The sequence below is a fragment of the Miscanthus floridulus genome, chromosome 8 (assembly GCF_019320115.1).
Source record: "Miscanthus floridulus cultivar M001 chromosome 8, ASM1932011v1, whole genome shotgun sequence".
NCBI classification, from domain to species: Eukaryota; Viridiplantae; Streptophyta; class Magnoliopsida; order Poales; family Poaceae; genus Miscanthus; species Miscanthus floridulus.
The window spans coordinates 161,497,014-161,511,620 of NC_089587.1; the positions used below are offsets into that span (position 1 = coordinate 161,497,014).

At 42.5% G+C, this 14,607-nt stretch overlaps 1 protein-coding gene across 1 annotated transcript; it reads right to left on the reverse strand.

Annotated features, from left to right (window-relative positions):
* Positions 1–5,554: 5,554 nt before the first annotated feature.
* On the reverse strand, positions 5,555–12,714 carry LOC136473870 (glyoxylate/succinic semialdehyde reductase 1-like). The gene is made up of 8 exons (XM_066471507.1): positions 12,527–12,714; positions 12,282–12,392; positions 12,051–12,152; positions 7,813–7,914; positions 7,142–7,257; positions 6,197–6,275; positions 5,931–6,101; positions 5,555–5,827 (listed from the first exon to the last, which is right to left on the reverse strand). The coding sequence occupies exons 1-8, from the start codon at positions 12,629–12,631 to the stop codon at positions 5,726–5,728; spliced, it is 888 nt and encodes a 295-aa protein (XP_066327604.1). The 5' UTR covers positions 12,632–12,714; the 3' UTR covers positions 5,555–5,725.
* Positions 12,715–14,607: the final 1,893 nt, after the last annotated feature.

Below are 14,607 nucleotides of genomic sequence, written 5' to 3' on the forward strand. Positions count from 1 at the left end.
GAGACTATAGAAACTAGAATTGTGGTAGGTGGCTTGCAGTTTTAGTAGGCTAGCGCAACACTCACTTCACCTCATATTTGTCTAACCGGTTTGCTAAGTGTTGTTGTAGAAAAAAAATTTAGGCTATTCACCTCTCTCTAGCCATTAGGACCTTTCATCGATGCGGTGGTATAATCACCCTACTCGCTCCTTTGCTTTCCCGCAAACTAGTTGTAGCAAGCTCTTTAGTGTAGCTAGATTTGAGAGCTTGCTTTGTAGTTTAGTTTCATCTAGTGGAGCTCTTTGGTGTAGCCTTGTTGAGAGCTCTTAGTGAGTAGCAACATAGTCTTGTTGTGTGCCTAGTGATCATAGCAACTAGAATTGTTGGAATAGGTAGCTTGCAACCCTTCTAGAGCTAGAGCAAATTGCATTACGCCGTTTGTTATACTAATCAATTGCTCTAGTGAATTTGTAGAGTTTTAAATAGGCTATTCACCCCCTCTAGCCATATTAGGACCTTTTCAAGTGGTATCGGAGCCGTGGTCACCGTTTGATTGAAGGCTTAACAACCTCGGTGTCAAAAGATGGCTCAAATTGTGTTCAACCATTGAAAGCTCTAGTTTGGTTTTGGTGAATTGATAAAACCTTAAGTGCTAACCTAGTTTATCAAAGTAATCATGAGATAGGTAGCACTATTCTAAGTGGTGGAGCAATATTGAAGATCATGATGATGGTATGGTGACCATAGTGATCAAGTGCTTGTCTTGGAAAAGAAGAAAGAGAAAAACAAAAAGCTCAAGGCAAAGGTGAAACTTAATAGGAGCTTTTTGGTTTAGTGGTCAAGACACTTAGCGAGTGTGATCAATTGCTCTAGTGAATTTGTAGAGTTTTAAATAGGCTATTCACCCCCCCTCTAGCCATATTAGGACCTTTTAGCTGTGGATATATAGGGAAAGACATGGAGGACAATTCGTAAACCAGGTGGTGCTAAAATGTCCATCCATCAAGCTCAGGGTCACCTGTGTGTGTGATGTGCTGTTTTTTGCAATAGGTCTTGGCTTTTAGTGTTGATACTTGAAGACTATGGTATTGATAACTCGAGTTTGAAGCATGTTGTGGACATAGAGGAACTGTTTGGACACATGAATATTAAAGTTGGTTCTAAGCTTTGTGATGAGGAGTACAGAGTGATTACAGTTCACCCAGAATAGAATTTTATTTTCCTTATTGGGAAGGATAGAACATTGATTGCATATGACATGGACCGTAGAAAGGTTCATGTGATCCATGCCCGTGGCATCCGCTTTTGTAGATTAAGATGGTGTTTCCATATGAACAAGCCTTACTATCTTTCTTATGTTCCCTTGTTCATGGAGTCTTTAGCAGAGCAGTAAAGGTGCATTTCCTGTATTTTGTCGTCACGACAGTCTTTGTTTAGGTAGGGAGTTGTTTTCATTCTATCTATGTATAGGCCAATTTTGGCTTGTTAACTAAAGGAATGGTATGTTCAATATTATTAATTATGTTGCTTTGTTCAGGTTGTGGATCAGAAATGAATAAGAGGGGTTACATGGTGCATTGGCTACCAATCCGAAGGATGCACTAATTATATTCATTTTGCCTTGCAAGCAGGAGTGTCACATAGAAAGAGCATAACTATGTCATTTTGTTATGTAAGTCTGTATAGATCAGTACCTTTAGTATGCTCTATGTACCGCTTGTGTTAGGACATTAGTTGAGAAAGATGTTATGGTAGCGTCCATTGTTATTGTTAAAAGTACTCTTATTTGTGAACATGATTTATGGATGTAATGATTATATATATGTATGCTTTGTGTTCATGAAACTATTAAGGGCCTAGCTGAATTAGTAACTATTGTGAAACCGGATGAAATTCTGTCACCGTCGCTATACGTATGATGCGGCAGGGATCAAAGTATATCATCGCTATCCTTTAGTAACCCGACACCGACTAAACGATCATCAAAGGCGGATCAAGGTGCAAGGCGACGGTGACCATGACCTTTGTACTGGCGGATCATATGTTGAAGCGATGGTGGTGTTAACCTCTACACAGGCTGTCGGCCGTCGAAGCGACAGTGAACCCGCACCGCTGACAGTCGGGTCAAAGTATAAGGCGATAGTGCTGGTGACCACTACACAGGCGGTTGATGTGCCCACACGATAGTTTTGATAGCCTCGACACAGGCGGATCATTTTGCCAATGCGGCGGTGTTAGTGTACCTCCACAGCCGGGTCGTGCTCCAGTGCGGTGGAAGTAAGGACCTAATCACAGACGAATGATAAGCCAATCTATGGTATTAGTGTACACCGCAGTCGGTCCCAGATGACAACGGTGAAGGCTATGACCATCACTGTCGACAGCTTACTGTCGAGGCCGAAATGCGGCTGCGATGGGGGTTACAACATGTCTGTGAAAGGTCAGAGTGTAGTAGTGCAAGTGCTCAGGGTTTGTTAACCCCTGTTGTAGGTTCTAACTTGTGCTGCTAATCGAGGTCATGTCGATGGGCTCGACATGATCTGGTTGTCTCCTCTACCTTAGGTGTTCTCCTTAGTTGCTTCTGTAGTTTTACTCACCCATTGGAACTTAAAGTTAATTAAGTTGTTACATGAACATATTTTGTAAACTAATGTTATAAGTCTTCCGCACTCTGATGTAAGTTATTTATGTACCAAATGTTGTAATGTTGTGGTAACTCCATGTTGATCATGTATGAGTTGTAAAATGTGGATGATTCGGGGTTCCCCGAAGACACCCGATAGACTACCAGAGTTATCTGTCTCTTGTGTGCAGCAGTCATAGGTCTTTAGGATAATGATAGGTGCATGAGGCCATATAATTTATGTGGTTCTGCCACATATATATACTTAATTTAGTATAATTTCACTGGCTATTTGGAGGTGGTTGTGGTGCCCTAAGACCAGGAGAAGCTAGTGCAAGTATTGGAATACCCCATCCACAATACAAGTGCATGCTGATCACATCCAAGGCATAGGATAGAGTTCTCATCTATGTGAGAGTTGGGCTCTATATCTTGAGAGCAACCTTATAATCTTGGGAGCCAGTGCACATGAGGCCTTAGGAGTCTTCTGGTGATCGTCCCCCCTCCAATCTTGGTGTGGAAGGGAAGCAACTTGGTGTGTGGGGATGAGGAAATCCCCTCCTTGGTGGAGAAGCTACATAATGAACAGCGCCAAGGTGACTAGGAGAGCCCGGTGGTAGTGGTGAGCCTTTTTGGCTTGCATTATTTGCCTTAGTTATGCAAGCCTTTATGGTAAGCTCAATACTATGATCAGGAGAAGGCTTGGTGTCCATAAGCGTGCTAGGTGGAGTTTCAACATGGACTAGGGCTTGCTTTAGCAACCGATACACATGAACATCATCGTCTTTGGAAGTTTTCCCTATTTTGACTTGCTCTTTAGAGCATCTCCAAGAGTTTCCAAAACACTCACAATCTAGAATTTTTAGCAAAATTGAGAAAACACGTCTCCAACAGCTCCCAAAACCACCTCCTAATCTTTTGGCACTTCCAAAAACTGAGTCCTTTGCGCGCAAAGTTATGTGCAGTTGCGCTCGCGCGGATCCTGTATAGGCTATCGCACCAGTCGGCAGCGTGGGGAGGCCGGCGGCATGCCTCCATGCCACCCCTCGCCGCTGGCGTGGCCCTCCCGGCCGGGATTGGCAGCTCGCTCTTGTCCTCGCGTGCCTTGTTGTGAGATGAAAGGTCCTACCAAACTAGAGCTTTCACGAGCCCAAGAAGAAGAAGGGGGTGGGAGAGGAAAAGGAGAAAAGACAGGGTTCCATGTGAGAAAAGGTAAGAGAGAAAGATCAGGTGAGAGGGCTTAAATGGGTATAGAAAAAAAATTCAAGGTTCTTGGTGCAAAACATCATAAACCTTGAGACCGATCAAATTTTGATTTTGGAGGTGTAATATTGGAAACTCTTGGAGATGGCCTTCTTTTTTCTCCTAATACTTTTTTGGGAGTTAGTAAACATTGAGTTTTTAGGAGAAAAATTTAGGATACTCTTGGGGATGCTCTTACCTATGACATTTAAGCTTCCACATTATGCTTGTCTAGTGTGGATTTTACCTTTCCTAGATTAGCATAGACTAGTTGTTAGGATTACTTTGAGATTGCAAAACTATGTAGGTTTGGATAGAAAGGGCACACTAAAAAAACATAAGGTACATATCATACTCCCTCCATTCCAAATTATGAGTCATTCCAAGAAGCTTGGAGAGTCAAAGCATCTCAAGTTTAACCAAAATTATAAAGAAAATTATAAAGATTTATAACATAAAATGGGTATACTATGAAAATATAATTAACAAAAAATCTAATGATACTTAGTTGATACTATCATATAAATTTAGTTAAACTTGAGATCCTTTGACTCTCCAAGATTCTTAAAATGACTTATAATTTGAAACGGAAGGAGTACTAGACTGGTTTATTTAGAGATCCAATTCACCTCTCTCCTCTTGGACCTCCCGGGTTTAAGGGATGTCTCGATTGCCTACAATGGCATACATAAGTAATGTCCTTTCTTTGTTTAATCTAAATTTAGCCATGGAAAGCCAAGCCAAACAATGCATCATGGATGGCGACCATCTTTGCCAGTTACTAGGGATGAAAACGGATCGGATACGAACAGATATCACCGATATTACATTTGTTTTTATATTTCTGTCCGGATTCGGATTCAAATACGGATAGTGTCAACTATGTCGGATAGGATACGATTGGATATTGACATCATAAATATGCGATTTGAGTATTCGGATACGGATACGGATACGGTATCGGATGTTGGATATCCGGACTCGGATATGGACAGATCTCAACCCCTCTAAACGGATTCGGTTTCGAATACGGTCGGAAAATATCCGTACCGTTTTCATCCCTACCAGTTACACAGGCCCTATTTAGGTGGTGTTTGGTTACCCTACTAAATTTTAGTAGTTGTCTCATCGAATATTTGGACACATGCATGGAGTATTAAATATAGACCAATTACGAAACTAATTGCATAGTTTACGACTAATTTGCGAGACAATCTTTTAAGCCTAATTAGTCCATGATTTGACAACGTAATGCTATAGTAAATATGTGCTAATGACGAATTAATTAGGCTTAAAAAATTCGTCTCGTGGAGTACTGACGGATTATGTAATTTATTTTTTTATTAGTATCCAAACACCCCATGCAACATCCTCCTGATACACCTCCTAATTTTTAGTCACCGGATCCGAACACCACCTTATTTGGGCTTTCGGCTTCTATAAGATATATGGCTTTTGTAAAGTCATAGTCCAAAAATAGTCAAAAGCGCAAACAGATAGGACCTAAGTTGCCGAGTAAGTGTTCACGCTGATTTGTAGGAACTACCGTATTTTAGCCTAAGTTAAATGCATCAGAGAACCATTAACTTACACGAGGATTTTAGTTTCTGCGACTAATAAGCCAACTGATGTTGTTTTATTGTGAGAGAAAAATAATGTACCATGACTGATAAGCCGGGTAATTTGCTTTTTGTGAGAGAAAATATATGTGGTTATCATGCAAGCTATCATCAGCTTTTGATTTATTATTTCTTTTGCGAGGTACGGTCTGGTTCCAGATCTTGAATATACACGTACTCGTACGTCGCTACGACGGCGAGACGAGATAGTGTTGCAAATCGGCATGGAAATGGGCTAACACCGTCACACACATGATTCCATCACGCCTGGCCAGATCCAGAACCACCCGCGCCCTTCACTACCTCATAGACCGCCGAAAAATCCTGATCCCCCAGCCCCAGGCTCCTCGCCTTCTTGAACGCCTGCAATTCGATGGTAGTGTGGTGTCATTGTCAATGTTTTTCTTCACTCAAGATCCCGTGTTTCCTAAGGTGTAGGAAAGTTTGGTAGGAGAGTATGGCGCACCTCATTGGCAGCTGCTGAGACAGGCATGGCGACGGCGTTCTCATCTCCCAGGGCAAGAGCTAACCTCATGTCCTTCTGCTGATGTTTCAGAGGAAACGCAGGGTTGTAGCTGCCTTGCACCATTGTAGGCCCCTTCAACTTGAACATTGGGTTTGCGATGGCACCAAGGTCCTTTTTTAAGTCAAAGAGTACTGATCCAGTTATTCAAAGGTGACAAAAGTGTAGCCACACGCGTACAGCAATCTCAAAAGCATCGAGTGTCATACCAGTACATCGAGAAGTGTTTGGGGGCTCAACCCACTTTTGTCGGCCAAACAGAGTCCCTCGGACAAAGCATTCATCATACTGCAGCAACAAACAAATGTCACTGAAAGAGTGAATAGTTGTTGTCCATGAATTTACAGCTCTAAATGTAAAGAGATGCTAAAAGGTGCTAACAGATAGGGATTGTGATCTATGGAGTGTGCAATGAGCATCGATATATAACAGAAAATCACATCAGTGGGGCAAGCCCCATAAACTCTCATACACAAAATAAGGAGGCAATTTGAAATTCCAAATAGATCTACTATATGTGCACAGCAAAATGGTTTATATCTTTGCAGCAAAGGAGTTTATGCTCAGAGGGGTACTACATTCAGCATAATGCTCAGGGGGATACGAGATTCAGCATAAGGAAAGGCTCGGACTTGTAGCAGGAAAAACCTCTATTGTGCCACTAAGTCAGAATCTATTAATTACAGAAAAGGATAAGCTTGCTTTCGAAAAATTGTAAGGCATCTCCTTCGAGACATAACAATCTTGTATGTTCTTCCACCAAAAGGAATAAAATATTGCTTCCAAAACATTATCAGTAGAAATTAGGATTCAGGAGTCATATGTCTTCAACTGATCCTTAACACAATACTAGATTATATAGATCGAGATGGCAAATGGAATCATTTAGGTTTATGTACCCCAAATTCTAAATTCGAATTACTCTGTCCCTTTGCAGACATCTTCCTATAATGTGTGTAGTCCACTTTTGAAACTTTAACGACACAAAAATAAAAGCATTAAGATTTGTCACACACAATGGTATTAGTGTATTCATAATCAGAAGTACTTTGGTGTCCATAATTTCAATGCTTTCTGAGAAGAGTTATGGAGACCATATCAATGTCCAAAAATAAAAAATAACAAATAGCAAGCAATGGAGAAATATTAGTCACCTTCCCATGATCATGTTGACCACAAGCTTCATCTTTGCCCCATTTCCAATCTCTCCAAGAAAAAATGACTTCTTCCCCAGTACATCAAATGCAGGAACCATACCGTCATACAATGCCTGAAATGTTAAGAAATAGAATCAAATGAGCAAACAAGAAAGTTATGCCGTATGTGGTGTTATCCTATGGCAGAATATTGCAAGTGCCAATTTGTACCTGATAATTGATGGGTTAAAAGTATTATACAGTAGTTAGTTTCCTTATTTAAAAAATCATGTTTAGATCCTTGCACTTTTTAAGTTGTTGTGTCTAATCTTTCTGCTATCTATAAACAGAAAGTTCTATGGTTTTCTGGCAACTACTACTTGCAATACCATAACCTACATTTAATTCATTTAACTGTTAAGATAAGATCCATGTCCCGAGACAAGAACCATTATTTAAGAAAAAAAATATCTTTTACATAGTCAACGAAAATCATGATCAATAGACCAACCAACAGCATATATTCTAACAAGAGAACTATAAGCGAAGCAATTTCTACAGTTTAATTATTTCCAAAGAAAAATGATACAGTGATACGAGAGAGCTTTTGTGATTTATTAAGTACCATAAACACAACTAGCTTGTACTAGATACAAATGATCATCATATTTCAGAGCACAGTGAATTACCTTGTCCCCTGCAGCAAGAATGACCAATTGACCATCTTCAGCTGGCTTCCTGCTCCCTGAAACTGGAGCTTCAAGGAAAGCTCCCCCTTTTTGTTTAACTGCCTGCAATAATATGATACAAGAAGACCATATGTAAGCAAACTTTGGTAGACACACACAGAAAAAATAATAATTAACACAGTAATTTTGTGATAGATAGGGATATATGGGCGATTGAGGTAAAGAGTAATAAATCTACTAATTTGCTGTGTTACTGTCCAGAAATATAAATTTCAGTATAGAATTCATCTCACGTACATCATATGCATGCAGCACGCTGTCACAGTTGTGCCTACATGATCAAATCGGATTATCACTGAATGCAGATCCTTGATTAAATTGATTTGTTATGACATGCAAAGTGATTAGATAGGAGTGCTTGGAAAAAAAGGCTATTGACATGCCTGAACCGTGACTAGGGGCTCATGTTGGGTTTCAACTCTAGCCTACCCCAACTTGCTTGGGACTAAAAGGCTTTGTTGTTGTTGTTGTTGTTGATGATGATGATGACATGCACAGTGATTGCCAGACTTTGTGGTTGCCAGTACAATGAAAAATAAATATAAATCTTATGTTTCCTATTATCTGTAGAGCTTCATCAGTATGTCACAACTCCTCCCATTAGTTGTGGATGCTAGCCTCAGTGTTCTTCCTTACAAATAAGTTAAGCTCCATTTACTGCCGATGTAGCTTCCAGGTAAAAGGTACAAAAAATGCACAAACTTCCCAGTTTCCACCATGATCGCCATGCCTTCGTTGCCAGTTTATACATCAGCCAAAAAATTATTTTTGACTACATTGTATCTATGAGTGTACTCACCCAATACATTTTTCCTATAATGCTATATAGCATAATTATATGCCATTTCAGCCATTTATGGGAAGTATCTTTCTTTCTGTTAGCATACAAGTATGTCACCAATGATACAGCAACATTTTTGTTCTCTTCTACTCCATTTATGAACGTATAAGAATCAGTTTGCAAAACTGACTAGATATGTAGTGCTGTTCATACTAGTTTTTGTTCATGGTAATCTAGGATATCCTTTGACTTCTTTTGGGACATTTTCTTATTGTTCTTCATGCTTTATAATCAATTGGTAATTTGTCATTTATTTTGACTCTGCCTTAGTGGTGGCAGATATATTTTTTGACCCGAAAAACAGCAGGGGGCTCCCACTGTTAGGGTTTTAGACCCAACTGTACAACAGAAACAGAATAAAAAAGAATAGCAACAACAAAGGAAACAGGAAGCCTGAGGTAGGCTGGACCAAACTATGTACAAAGCTCTATCCAAGAAAGGAAGGGAGGACGCTTGTTTTCAGAGATCCTGTGAGCTTGTAGGCGAGCTTCATCATTAGTGTTCCTTGAAGACAAACCTAGTTATACAATCCATGTGTCATCTCAAATATTTTATCTTTAATTAATTTACTATTTTCCTCTAGAAAATCTTATATTCCCAATCAATAGTTCAATACAATTAGAAGACTTAATATGCCTGAAATACTCCCTTTGATTCCAAATGTAAGTCGTTTTAGACTTGTGCACAAGGACTAAGAAAATATATCAGATGGCCTTAGTGCCCTTCCTTTATTATGTATTGGGAAAGATCGCTCCATTTTGTGAGAGTGATAACATTTATTAAGCAGAGGCTATGAAGGAAGAAAATGGTTAGAGATGCATAGAAGTTCTAAAACAATCTACATAAGAGGGGGCAATGAAGAAAGAAAAGGATCAAATATGCATAAAAGTTATAAAACGACCTACATTTGGAGAAAAGTAGAGAAGGCTAAAACGACTTACATACGGAATAGGAAGGAGTATAAATCAAGAAATATCAAGACGAGATTTTTATTTTGAATTGAGGCTTACCCTGAGCTCTAAATTTGGGCCGAAATTCATCGGAAATCACTAAAATTTGGTCCTACCGCTGGGGTCCGATAAAATCCCATACCAAACTTTTAATCTCGGCCTGTTTTAAAAAGAAAATTTGGGGCCCAACGGAGTCCATATGGCCCATAGATCCATTCTCAACCATATAAAACCTGGGATCAAACCCTAGCTTACGGCAATTTATTTCTCTCTCTTTAGCCACCGCCTGCGTCCCTCCTTTTCTCTGCTCCTTGCTCTGCTCCGATGGAAGGGATGCTCTGGTTGTTGCTCCCACGATAGAGCTGCTCGGGATAGTCAGATTAGGAGTAGCTGGCCTAAGGTGGATGCCAATGCGCTGGGCAGCTCAAGTCCAATCTGGAGTGGCTGCTGGTCGAGGCCAAACTGCAGATGGCGACGGTGCAGGCGCTGGCAAGGGAGATCCTGACGCTGCAGCTGGAACCCATAGATAAAAGGCGCTGGTGCCCCATAGCAGCTGGAGCAACGGCGTGATGGCCAACAGCACTTCCGTCTACCTGAACCCATGACAGCCTCGCCGTTCCTTAGCATTGCTTGCAGCAACCCAGTTCAGATGCAAATGAGATGTTCGATGTATCGTGTTTTCTACCATATCTGTGTGTGGCTTTCAAGGGTGTTCTATTCTTTCTTATTGGTTGATTTATTCACATGTGGAAATTAATCATTGGGGGCCACAGCTAGTGATGCATAGGGGAGTCTTCTTTGCTTGCTTGAGGTTCATCCATTGTTTTGGCCTTCTGGGATGTGCATGATTACAATTTATTTTCTCTTGGAAAAGGTAATGCACTGCTACTAAACTGTAACACGAATGACGTTGTGGTTGATTGAGAAGGGCGTACCCAGTGCAGAGAGCTCCCGCTCTGTGCGGGGTCTGGGGAAGGGTGTTAGTGGCAAGCCTTACCCTCGCCTGTGCAATGCGAGGAGACCGTGACTCGAACCCGGGACCTTCCGGTCACAGGCGGTAAGACTCTACCGCTTGCACCAGGCCCGCCCTTCGTTGTGGTTGATTGAGAACTCTTAACAAAAAAGAATGGAAATTTGAGTCATCAGTCTATTAAGTCTCGAAACTTTGCTGATTTTTTATAAAAGGTTTTGGATTTTCTCGCCCAAATTTTGGCCAGATTTCGGATGCATGTTTGAATCAGTTTAAAGTTTGTCGTATCGAAAAAATCTCCAAAATCACCAAAAAAACATGAAATTCGGTCCTAGCGCTGGGGCCCAATATTTTTCCAAGAAATAGTAGCCTAAACCCTGGGCATTTCCATTACAGAAATAACAAAAAACATCTATTTACAGAAGAAGATGAAGGGAAACAACTAGGTTCAAGGATAAACCAAGTCAACCTAAGGCTATCTAACTGAGTCAAGCAAAGAAAAAACATAGGAACAGATATGGTTTTAAGTTTTCTGTATTAGAAAATACATGCTCTGTGTAACATAGCTGAGTCTAAATGCAAAGTTTAAACTAGGTATATAGAGATGCCTGAGAAAAAGATAAATCCTTCTATTCCTGATTTTTTTTTCTTCCTTGTCACCTACTCTTCCCTTCTTCACTGTACAACTCCTTTTGCAGACAATACAGAACCGTACATGTAGGTACAAGTACTATCATACTCCAAATGTCATGGGAGCTTATGCACAGATATTTGCAATTAATAAATCAATCTCAATTGACATTTGATGAATGTGAATGGTCACAGAACATGTAACAAAATCTAAAAGAGGAAAATTTATGTTCCTCTTTTACAATTAAGGAGGAACGCAAACCATTAAAAAAAGGGCAGACCCAGTGCCGGAGGCAAGGAGGAACGCAAACCATTAAGGAGTATATATCGGCATCCATCACAATTGATACAAGTCAAATTATTGTGATTGAGTTTTTTTTCTGTAATTTTGGAATCAGGTGCTGTGCTTGTGTGTGGTTGCCATGGTTTTTGAGGTGCACCTAGGCATTGAGACGTACCCTAGGCGCCACAAGGTTTTAGTTATGCCATACCACATACACCTCCAGGTTTACCCCCAGCCCACAGGATGCCACAACACCTCAAAAATCATGGCGTTTGCCCATCCTAACGCTAGTAGAATACAATATATTTGACAGGCTTGGTGAAATGAAAAGGTATGATGCAAGGTTTATCCCTGCAACCATTGCTCAGTGGTGATCTACGTATCCAGACAATCAAACTGCCTCGTGGTCTACCACTTACGCCAACAACAAAGAAAGTGGCATCTTATATCTGCACAATAGCCAATATCCAATCTGACAAAACAAAAAGCAGCTGAGGGAGATACCTCGCTAATCTTGGTCGAAGTTGCGGCGTCGACAGTGGACATGTCCACATAGCCCTTCCCGCTACCGATCTGCTCGAGCACGCCATCCTTGTCAAAGACAACCTAGGTGGAAACGCCGGACCGAAAATCGATTAGACAAAAATGAAATGTCGCATCTTTCCACTATACTGTGTAGATAGAAAGGGGAACCACGGGTGAATAATATGAAGATGCTATGAAGCGTGTCTTAACTGATAGGGCGGCGCTGGGGTCGGAGAGCATGGCGATAGTGTATCTGCACTTGGAGACGACGGAGGCGGGCGTCTCCCCGACGGTGGCGCCGAGCGCGGCGAGCTCTTGGCACTAGGAGAAGAAGAGGTCACGGAGATGCGATTTCAGGAGCACGAGTGCGGGGCTTAATCGGACGGGAGGGGACGGATTCGGATTGAACCGAACAGGAGGACGCCGGCGCGGGCGCAGCGGCTCCGATGCAATACCTTGGCGAGGGTCCGGTTCCAGACGGTGACGCGGAAGCCGTGGCGGAGGAGGTTGGCCGCCATTGCCTTGCCCATGATGCCCAGGCCCAGGAACCCCACCTCCATCTCTGCTGCCTGCTTCGGTGCTCCCTCCCTCCCCTGCCCTCTTCCCTCCAAAGCTCGCAAGCGCGCACGGGGTGGCGTTTGGATTTGGATGGAGCCGTCTCCAACACCTGTAAGAACATCTACAGGAGACTCTGTATCCTTCGTAAATGCTAAGAATAGATATTTTATGAAAAACTATTCTCCAACGGCTTCTCTAAAATGATCATCCAAATATAGATATTTTCTATTCTAGATTTTTTGCTAGCCAAAAATAGTAGACAAGAATGGCTCTCTAGATTGCACATGAGAAATAGAAAAACTGTTGAAGAGTGAAAAGATATACAAAGCGATTTTTATGCAAATGACTGTCCAAATAATGATTTAGATAGTGAGATTTACAAGGCTCTTGGAGATGCTCTAAGGAGACCCAAACTCAAAATAAGTCTTCAACACAATACATATAGTCTCCAACAGAGTACCTATATAGAAGACCCATTTTAAGTGCCAAGAGAGGTATAACCCAAATCTGAGTATCCTTTCTCCTGGAGACTCATTTACAGAAAGGGTTCTCTTTTGGATCTTGTTGTTGAAAAGACTAAAAATGAGTATTGAATCATTTAACTGTAGCGCTACCCAAATGTAAAATAGGTCTTATGTTTTGGGTATCAATCGTGGAGACAGTCATAGGATAGGGAAATAGGTAGGTTATGGTGAAGGGGCATGGGATGGGGTTATTATACACTTATTATCCACATTTGGGTTTGGGTTTGGGTTAGGGGTAGGTGGGTTACGTGGGACCCACACGTTGAAAAAATAAATAAGCCATCCTTCAGCCTGTTCGCTTGTTGGTTTCAGCCAGCCCAAACCAGCCAGCCAACAGTGTTTTCCTCTCACAACAAACCAGCATCAGCCAGCCCAAACCAGCCCAGAAACCAACCAACGAACAGGCCGCTTATATCTACCCGTTCTTCACCTACAGCAACAACGGCCGCTAGTCTCCGCCTTCCGTTCCGTTGTCCTGCATCTAGCAAATTGACCTACAACAAACGTGAGCCAATGAGCCTCCAATCCTCTGGCCACGAGGGCGAGGCGCGAGATGCTAGCGATGCCTTCAAGCTTGAGCTGCAATCCTACAACTGTGACTGGCCCCGACCAAGCGCTTGACTGTGTGCGCCGCGCCGTGGCCGGATGCGGTTGTGCGGTGGACGGTGGTGCGGCAAGGACGTCTTGAGATCTGGCGGCGCGCGCGAAAGTGAGTCAGGCGGCGACCGCAACTCCGATGGTGTGGCGACGCTGTCTACGGCTCAGGCTACGGTCGTGGCTCTGGCTCCGGCGGTAGGGCAACGGAGCTTGCGGCTGCCGCCAGTGGGCAACGAGAAGCGTCCACATCTCGTATCCCATTGTAACACACCTCCTCCGGTGGGTTATGTTGGATGGGATACGAGCGTCATATATCCCTTACCCAAACCCACTACATATCCCTTACCCAGAATCCAAACATGGGTTTAAATATAACCCTGATCTCATATCCCTTTCCCATCCTCTATTTCCCCATATCCAAATGCCACCTAGGTGTACACTAGCCTAGCCTAGGCCCTGTGTGGTGAGTGTGCTTGTAGCGGGCGCCGCAACCGCATCGATACACTTGTGCTCCTCCCAGTAGAGCAGCGCGGCGCAAACCCTCTCCTCTCTCTGTCCCGACCAATGCTCGATTTTCTTGATGTTTTTATGGTTTTTTCTTTTGTCGCCTCTTGTTGGATTTTCTGTTGTTGTGCTGTGCCTAGTAGGTCTACGGAGCTGGAGTGCAGGAGGCGTAGATCGCTGCCGTCCATAGGGCATCGGACTGTCTCAGGTAGAGCACGTGGACCAGGGGAACAGGTTGGATCCAACAGGGGTCCGCATGTCAGTTGTGATTGGGCCAGATTTGTGGTGCTCACTCACTCGGGTCTGTCGAGGGCACCAGACAGACTTGCCGGCCACATCTCAAGATGGCAACG